Here is a 10,216-nt window from a genome sequence, read left to right on the forward strand (position 1 = left end):
CTTGATTGTCCACCTGAATGATCTCAAACTTCAATTCTGAAAAATGTTTGGACATTTACAGTAAGTAACAGAAGTTGTCCCAGGAGGACTAAGAATCTGTACTATCAACAATCAGTCTACACCCTTTTTTCAGCTATTTTAAATTTGGTATTGGTTGGTTGTATTAACTATTGTGAAAAAAAATTCAGAGTTTTGTGCACATTGTTTTGAGAAAATTATTTGCATGATTTGTAATTTGTAAAAATGAATGAAAACGTTCAATCTGTTCACAAAGTATTCAGATCACTGTGTTAACTGTTTTGAGAACAGTGACCTGAGTTTGGAGAAATGTGTCAAATCAATTGAGGAAAAACTGTAATGAAAAATTCAAGAAAAAAAAGCAAGCCCACACAAGTTCTTTTACTACCACCATCATTTTCTGTGCATGGTTGATGCCAGAAATGTTAGTCATTTAAGTATTTTTATTTAATTGTTAGAAGATTAAAACGAAGTGAAAACCGCTCTTATACTGAGACTAATTATGTTTATTAAATTATAGAAAATTACAACAAACGCTGGAATTTTCCTTTCCATTATTTGAACCTGGAACCTTCAAATTAATAACCACTTAACTACCACCCTTTATTTTGAGTGGTAAACGCTAGAAACTGGCATAAATTATACAATGTTTTTTTTTTTTTACTTTATCATCCAAAGGACATCACAAGTATACTAACCCTCAAACTGCCCCGACTGCCAACAGACATCCGCTCCTCATCATCTGATATCTAATACAGGAAGACAAAGAACTTTATGTAAAAAGACAAAGAAAACTTAATATGTAACTTGAACCCCCTAGAAATATGACATTAGATGAATACTTTACAACAATGCTTGTTTTATCAGTAAAAAAAGAAATGTATGTATATTTTACATCGTGTGTGTGTGTGTGTGTGTGTGTGTGTGTGTGCGCGTGTTTTTGTGACATATGAGGACACACATTTGTATAATGACATGGGTATGACATGAGTATTACAAGGAGAAGGTGACTTATAAGGACATTACCCCATGCCCCCATTTTTCAAAACGCTTATAAATCATACAGAATGAGTTTTTTTGAGAAAGTAAAAATGCACAAAGTTTCCTGTAAGGGGTAGGGTTATGTGTAGGGTTGGTGTAGGGCAATAGCACATACAGTTTGTACAGTATAAAAACCATTACGCATATGGAATGTCCCCACAATTCACAAAAACAAACATGTTCCTCCAATCATTCAAAATTAAAAAAAATAATAATCAAACCGCCCTGATTCATTGTAACCATATGGAAATTAGAATGCAATTTAGTTTTCAAATTTTCTCCTCTTTAGTGACAGTCTTTTTCAACCTGATCTCATGACGAAAACTTACCCGTGGGAACTTTTTTGCAACACACAACATACATACCGCCATATGTTTCGAGACATATTCGATGTGAAATGTCGTGTCTGAGTGGCGCTAAAAGAGTGTTTGTTTTTTCCCCTGGAACAGAAACACGTACATATGGCACGTTTTATGTGACGTTGGTTTTGTAAGTGTCACTGCAGTTCTGACTTGAAATGTCCGTTAAGTGGTGCTATAACTCTAATGCTCTGTGACGTTTTAAAATAACCTACCAACTGCACTACAACTAAACCTACACGATAGAGTGTGGTATAATGACAGGTCATACCATCCACTGTTCAATATGGCCCCATTTGCTGTCCAGCCCATAGTATTTCTGGTGCAGAGAGGAGGAGAGCAAGACGATCGAATGAGGAAGGGTTATGCAAGTATAATGTAGGAATATGAGGATGTTAAAAACAGGTGTGAAAGAAAACATGGTTTGAATGTGGGACTGGTCCTGTTTTTTGTTCTTCAAGCTTTGGTTATGTTTTTGTTAACTGATGCTCATAAAATTCGAGTTGCATAGATGTAAAATAATGCAAAATACTACAGCTTATATTTCTAATGAGCAAATTTTGTGTAATGTTAGAAAGAAATGAAGAGTATGGAGGGACAGATCTTACCTTTTGCGCTTGATATATCTAAATAAACAGCGGGGAGACCAGGAGGAAGAGAAAGAAAGAAAGTAAGACAGGAAGAGAAAGATATAAAGAGCTTGAAGAAGAGTAGAAAGTTCACTTGTAAATAAATCAGAATAGGTATAAAGAATATAAATCTAACAGATTAGTTAGTTTAGTTACTATACAGATTAGTTACTATTAGGTAGTACAGAACCCAAAACATTCTCAAAAGCCTTTTAAAACATGACGCTGATTCAAAATGACAACACATTAACCCTTAATGGTCTCAGTATTTGGGAGGATGTATTTTACATGCTATTTTCATGGAAGATATACATTTGAAAATAAGAGCAATATTTTGAAGAAAGAGGTGAAACTGTATTATTGCAATCAGAGTCCCTAAATAAAGCATAAAATGAATTTTCTTTTTTATATTTTTATGTTAAAATTGGGTTAAAAGAGTTCAAAATGTTGTCTTTGACTGGACTTTTATTAGACACATATACTACCACTGAAATTTGGGAGTCAGTAAGATTTTTCTTTTATTATTATTTAATTAAAAAAAAACTAAAAATATTTTATTCAGCAAGGATGCATTAAACTGATCAAAAGTGACAGTAAAGCTTTTTTCAATTAAATACTTTTTTCAATTAAAAAAAAAAGTCTCACTGACTCCAAACCTTTGAATGGGATTATGTCATAAACATAAGCCGATACATATATGATATGTATGATACATTCTAATCACATTTTCAATTTACTATTACAGAGTAGCTATTTTCTAAAGTAAACACCAGCACAGACACATATACACAAACACACACACACACACACACACAATGATCCATGATCACATGCACCCCCCTTTTTTTCCACATGCTAAGCAAAACCTTTTTATGAAACAAGAATATTTATACACTCTTTTCTCTGCTTCACAACTCATGCACTTTAAGACTGGTTTAAAGGTTTAAATCATGAATAGCTGTGTTTCTGCCCCAGTTCAATTGTGAGAGTACTGTACTTTAATCCTGAAGTGATTTATGAGAAATAAAGTGAATTCATACATCTTTCAAGGTCAGCGGTTCTCATTCCTGGTCATGGTGTAAACCTGCTCTTTTTTCATGTCCCTTTTTGTGTATTATGAGTGAGTGATTGAATCATTCACTAAGCTGACTTGTTCAAAAACACATTCATTCAGGAAAGAAACAACTATTTGTTGCAACTATGTGCTGAACGAGACATGCAATGCTTGATTCTCTTTGGCTTCATTTGGGAGTTTTTTTTTTCAATGACAGAGCAAAAAGAGACAAAACTGGCAATATTGTTTTTGAAATATAAGTTATTGGTAATTGCACTCTTGCTTGAAAGATATTGCTTAAATAAAGAGTGAACTACATGTTGTGCCAGTTTGAAATAATTTTCATCTTATGTAGAAACTTACAGGCCATTTTGTAGATCCTAAGAATAAACAGTAGAACTGTAACAGTCTGACAAACAGATTATCTCCTGACCTCTTTCTGTTGCCTCTCCAATTCCTTCATACGGATTTCTCGAGCTTCTGCCCGGGCTGCCCGTTTAGCTGCCAGTCTTGCCTCTGCCTGGTAGAAAGATATAGAGAAAGAGAGGGATTCAGAGTCAGAAGAGTCAAATAGAGAAAAAATGCACATAAACATTTACAAATAAAAATAAATAAATCACATAAAATGTACAAAATGCACTTGCATTTACATTTTTCTATTCAATATGAAATTCAGGACAATGTACTGTACCAGTGTGAGTGAGAAAGGCTACAGAGTATGACAGAGAGAAACCTTTTCTACTTGAACTCTATGCACTGCAAAAGCTAAAACTGAAGTTGAGGAGAGTTCTTCGAGTGTAATCAAATTAAGTAATTCACAGGCTTCCATTGATTAATCCATTATACTGTAGTTTTAATCTAATCATTGACTTCAACTGCAGATGAATGCCAGTGTTGTGGGTCCGGAAGGCCCATGGAAATGAGCACTGATCAGCAGCAACATTAGAAGATTAAGAACCATTAGAAATGATTATTCTACCGGTCAAGAAAATAGTTTAACTATGAAAAAAAAATAACATGACGGTCCAGATAAAGTATAAGTATAATTATATAACAATAAAAAGGGTCATTAATAGATTGTAATATCGTAAACTGTAAACACAAACAAAGATAGTGAATTAAAATCACTAAGCATAAAAGGGGTAGTTCACCCCAAAATGAAAATTCTGTCATTAATTACTCACCCTCATGTCGTTTCAAACCCGTAAGACCTTCGTTCATCTTCGGAACACAAATTAAGATATTTTTGATGAAATCGGAGAGCTCTCTGACCCTCCCATAGACAGCAACGCAACTCTAATGTTCCCAGGTCCAGAAGCGTAGCAAGGACATTGGTAAAACAGTCCATGTGACATCAGTGGCTCAACTTCAATTTTGCGAAGCTACGAGAATACTTTTTTGTGCACAAAGAAAACAAAAATAACATAACTTATTCAACAATTCTTCTCCACCGAGTTACGTCTTCTGCCATTTTGGAGAGTATCAAAGAACGTATTCGACGTAATCAGCGTTTTTTACGCTTAGGGGAAAGCGTGCGTATGCATTGTGATACTCTCTAAAATGGCGGAAGACGGTAACTCGGGGGGAGAAGAATTGTTTAAAGTCTTTTTTTTTCTTTGCGCACAAAAAGTATTCTCGAAGCTTCGCAAAATTGAAGTTGAGCCTCTGATGTCACATGGACTGTTTTAGCCCACAAATTACTCACCCTCAAGTCATCCTAGGTGTATATGACTTTCTTCTTTCAGACGAATCCAGTCGGAGTTATATTAAAAAATTGTCTTTGATCTTTCAAGCTTTTTAATGCCACTCAGCGGGTGTTGCATGCATCAGTCCAAAAGAAGTTAAATAAAAAGCGCCCATCCATAAAAAAATGTCTCACGTGGCTCCGGGGCCTCACAAAGGCCTCCTGTAGCGAATCGATGCGTTTCTGTAAGAAAAATATCCATATTCAATTACTCACTTTAATGTAGCTTGCGCCAACAGTCCTACACGGAAGCTGTTGGCAGCTCCAGGCGGATGATGTATAAGGTCAGCTTTGCGCATGCGCTGCTCAGAAGTGATGCACGCGGAAAGCGCAGGGAAGAGATCAAAACAAAACACTGGTCACTTATTAGAAGTACAAAACAAGGATTTGTAAAGAAGAATGTCAGAGGATTTCGATATAAGCCAGGAGGAAACTGGTTTTTCTTTGCTAAAGTAAGGAAATTTTGCTTCCTTTGCTCCTGTTAACAAACGTTGGTTTTCACGAGACTCACCGGCGCATGCGCAACACTGACCTCATACGTCATCAGCCCAGAGTTTCTTCCGTGTAGGGCTGTTGGTGCAAGCTACATTAAAGTGATTATTACGTTTTGAATATGGATATTTTTCTTACAAAAACACATTGATTCGCTACAGGAGGCCTTTGTTCACCCCCCATTTTTTTATGGATGGGCGCTTTTTATTTAACTTCTTTTGGACGGATGCATGCAACACCCGCTGAGTGTCACTAAACAGCTTGAAAGATCAAAGACCATTTTTAATATAACTCCGACTGGATTCGTCTGAAAGAAGAAAGTCAGATACACCTAGGATGACTTGAGGGTAAGTAATTTGTCGGCTAATTTCATTTTTGGGTCAACTAACCCTTTAAGCAAGCACACACACAAGCAGTGCCAGGAAGGAATAGCTCACTCACTGCCTCTAAGCTGCCATTTCCGGTCAACATGTGAAACCCAAAGGATAACAGAAAAAAGGCTTCTCAGCAATCCAACTGACGTAAAACATTGTAACGGCTTACTATCTATCATGTCTACTATCTATTACTATCTATGTCCTTAAACTTACTATGCATTTTCTACAGCTGTGGGGGGGGGGGGGGGGGGATTTTTCTCATATTACCATGAAATGTAAACACAACATAGGCTTGTCTTCATAGCTTCTGTAATGTTTGGGTTATACATGTCTCTTGAATTTCAATGGCAACAAGCTCTTGGCAGCCAATAATTTGCTGTAGAAAACACAAACTATATGTATCACTCTTGCAAGTGAACCAATATTTAATGTGTACCTGTATTATATTTCTTTTAATATTTGTCCCTTTGTTCTTTGTCTGAAATGTCAATTTAATATAGGTCCTTGTTTAAAATATATTACATTATTTACTACACTGTTTTTTCCTCCACTTGCATAAAATAAATACCATCTTTTTTAAATTATATTTTATAATAATGTACAAACCTGTATAAATATTGTTATTATGCATATGTCAGTGTTGTTCAGTGCCATATTTAACTCCCATCTGAACAGAGTAAATGTTGTTGTTGTTTTTTTCATAACAATGAGCAGAAAACAGAATACTAACACAAATATCTAACTAACATTTGACTGCACTACAAGTGTACTACAAGTACTTAGGTTTATACAATTAAAAGTCATATTTTCCATTTCTAAAGAAAAACAACATAACATGCATTGCATTCAAAGTGTTCAATCTGTAAAAAAAATCTTAACAGTATAAATCATTTGGAATTCCAATTTTGAGCACAATATTTTAATAGGTTTGTGGTGTAAAGTATTTCTCTTCAAGTCACTCAAACAGAAGTTGGTAACTTTGTTTTTGCTATGGAAACTATGTGATAATTTATGACTCACTAGGGGGCAGTGTTTTCAATGTATTGCTCATTACAAAATAGTGAACAAATTACCCAAGCATTTCCTTGGGTGGGTAGGTGGGTGGGTGAGTAGTGTGTCCCCTTGTCCAAATACCCACACTTGCGGTCTTGGCCACTTGAGAGCGCGTGTGCGCGACAGGAAGTAAGTGTGCAAGTCTGTCCCATGTCTTCAAAATGCCAAAGTGCAGTGCCCTTAATGGATACTAAATCCACACTATCTCGAATACCGCTCCGGAGCGCTATTCGAGGCTTAGTGTATCCCATCATGCATCATGTTCTGGAAATAAATCGTGAGACTTTTTGCCGAGATCTCGCGAGAGGTCACGGAAACCTTTCCAATATAAGTTAAATATTAATATAATAATTAGATATTACAAATAATTTGGTAGAAAACCAGTGTTTTTACTTTTATTGGTGCAAAGATGAGTTGTGGTGATATTTATTTTGTACAATATTTGCAACTGCTTTTTATCATTTAATTAGAAGCATCACAAATTAAAATTATGTCATGTTATAGGGACTACTTAACAGACATTTAGAAGAGAGAGAGAGAGCATTTTAAAAAGTAGTACACTATATTGTTGTTGTCATTACTTATATATAATGATTGTTTGAGAGCCTAATCAAAAACCTTGCTATTGGTCTAGAACAGGGGTGTTTAAGATAAGGCCAGTGCGATTATTTGAAGGGAAGAATGTCCATTTATTATGTTGCATTTGTAATAATAAAAAAGAAAACGTTTTGTAATCTAAGCTAAAATGAGTTTGACCTTTGTTGTCTGCAGTTTCTCTGCACATCCATATAGACAGCACGTATAATGCAATGTATGATGTCTGGCTAAATCTCTGACACATTGGTCAGAATAACAAGCTTGCCAAGCGACACAAACAGACTGTTAGAAAGCTTCTCTGGTTCTTTTGTCTGAACAAGTCACAACTCATTGAATAAGGGGCTTCAGACAAGCCTCTGCCCTAGATCCTGCCAACCACGTCCATTGGCCTGTCAACAGCGTGCAGAGAACTGGAGTTCACACTGCTCAGCAGAGCAACTCCCACAAGCTACTGACTATCACAGACTATCTGGACAAAGGAAAATGGAAATGACAGAAAAACATAGATAAAATATAAATTGGATAATTTTACGTGTTAATGATTTTCTGCCAAGAATATTTCATTATGATGTACAAAATAGTCTGCCTAGCAACAAGACAAACACTGCAACAATATTACAGTAATATTAATACTGAAATTCTCTGAGGTAGCGTTGTTTTCAGTTAAGGTCTGTTCAATCCAATAACCATGTGTTATAAACATTTAAATTTGAAATGTATATCTGTGTGTGTGGCTGAATACATTTACATATTTAAGTACTTAATAAAAATACCCTGCAATTGTGCTTTTACTACACTAAACTGGTATGCTTAAAATCTGCTAAATTGAAACAATTAATTTTGTACCTAATTGTGCTGAAGTCCAACTAAAGATATACTTTAGTATATTTGATTGTGCTATTATTACCATTACCATTTACCTGTTTAACAGTTCTATCTCTCTCTGAAACAGAGACAGTAAACTAATGAAAATGGAGAATGGGAGCTAAAACATTCAGGCGCTAACGTTCTCAGCACTGTCAAAATAAACGTCCTGCTTTCGATACATTGGCCAAGCAGAAAAGCATATCGGCTGATGTCGATAATTTAAAAAATGTCAAATAGTGGATGATATATCAGCCACCTTTTGGTTTTAATGTGGTATAATCATGTTAATAATCCATGTGGACTATGGTCATCATCAATATTAACAGAATTAACTGAAAATTAATAACCCAGCTAGTCCATAGGTGTGTGTGTTAAACAACAGTTTTAGGCTGAAGAAGCTAATAGCCGATATTAAAAAAGAAACAAGAAATCCCAACCATGGCCTGAGCAATGTAATTCCAAAAGTTTCCATTCCAGAATGTCTGCTGAAATAACGCACCAATAAAGAATATCACAGTCTAAACGCATCCACATGCCAGTGGACTCCACAGGTCAAAACCCTTTGATCAGTGACTCAGCATGAGACACACGTGTATGCGATAAACCTAGAGGTTTATCCTAGACTTGTGTACATTCTCCACTTCAGACCAGTGCTTTTTGTTGGATTTAGTTAGTGCAGAGCTAAATTGTATAGAGAAATAACATTATTACCGCTAACGCAATATTCAGTTTCTTTAACTATGAAAGGCGCCAGCTTCACTGACTGTCGCAACTGTCATACATGAATGATTTCTAATGCACTAAAACTTCTCTCAGATATACTCAACTAAAAAAAAAAGAAGAATGAATGCAGTCAATGCAATCTGCGTTTTCTTCCCTGGCCGGATTCCCTCACTGGGGAAGCTATATTTTGAGTTTTAATGTTTAGTTTCTGGTTTCGTTAAACACCGCTCTGTAAAAACAGGCTACAAGTCACTGCTATTAGAGGGATTTGAGGTTCTGTGAGGAGAAGACAGAGTGCCTGTCCTAGATCAAGCAAGAGCGTGGCAGAATCTGACAGATGTTCCTTTCCTCCTCAGCTGTCAGGACCCCACAGGCCTCCCTATGGAGCATTAAGGAACTAGATTCTTTCTGCGCCAGAAAAGAGATCAACTCTTCGAACTCACATAAGAGCAAAGGGACAATTCAGTGCTACAGTACCATTTAATAGTTTGGGTTGTTGAAGAAATATAAAGCAATTTTAAATAAATCAATATTTTTATTTAGAAGGCATGATTCACATGAATCAAAAGTGGCAGTAAAGACACTGATACAAAACAATCTATTTCAAATAAATGCTGCTCTTCTGAACTTTCCATTCTTTAAAGAATCCTGAAAAAAATGTATAAAGGTTTCCACAAAAAACAACATTGATAATAAAATGAAATATTTTAAATCAGCACACTAGATAATGTGACCGTGAAGACTGGAGTAATGCCTCAGCTTTGCCATCCATCACAGGAATAAATAATAAATAAATAAAACTTTAAAATATATTACAATAGAAAACAGTTGTTATACTGGTAATTTACAAAAACACTCTTTACTGTATTTTTGATCAAATAAATTTGGCCTTGGTAAACATAAGATATTCTCTTAAAAATATAAATAACTAACAATTGACAAAAAATCTGAAAAAGATAAATACGATGTTGTATATATATTTTTTTATATGTGATATGTGACAAAAAAAAAACCTACATATTTACAATTTCGCTCAGGAAAATGTGTGCATCCACATGCGGTTTCAGTAAATAAAAGTTCATTTATTTATATATTAGTTTAATACAATGTTTAAAGTGAGCAAACACAGGGCGCTCTGATCTTTGATTCAAGGTTAAATGATTCTTAAGAACCAATTATTTTTTAATGAAACTCTCATTATGGATGGTTTGATCCATGAGTCATTTTCCAGTTATGTCCGATTCGAAATTAAGATTGTAAGA

General features: G+C 35.2%; 1 protein-coding gene across 9 annotated transcripts in view; it reads right to left on the bottom strand.

The window, feature by feature from the left end:
• Positions 1-10,216, bottom strand: part of LOC107586315 (leucine-rich repeat flightless-interacting protein 2-like) — a 38,051-nt gene that overhangs the window by 15,195 nt on the left and 12,640 nt on the right. For 7 of the 9 annotated variants that reach the window (XM_016273605.1, XM_016273603.1, XM_016273601.1 and 4 more), the window contains exons 2-5: positions 3,535-3,621; positions 2,027-2,044; positions 1,690-1,737; positions 717-767 (exon numbers count right to left, since the gene is read on the bottom strand). In XM_016273605.1, coding sequence (XP_016129091.1) covers positions 717-767; positions 1,690-1,737; positions 2,027-2,044; positions 3,535-3,621 — 204 coding nt within the window. The remainder of the gene's footprint in view (positions 1-716; positions 768-1,689; positions 1,738-2,026; positions 2,045-3,534; positions 3,622-10,216) is intronic. The other 2 variants (XM_016273600.1, XM_016273602.1) reach the window with 2 other exon arrangements.

This window comes from Sinocyclocheilus grahami, unplaced genomic scaffold, assembly GCF_001515645.1.
Source record: "Sinocyclocheilus grahami isolate Dianchi unplaced genomic scaffold, SAMN03320097.WGS_v1.1 scaffold80.1, whole genome shotgun sequence".
Taxonomy (NCBI): Eukaryota; Metazoa; Chordata; class Actinopteri; order Cypriniformes; family Cyprinidae; genus Sinocyclocheilus; species Sinocyclocheilus grahami.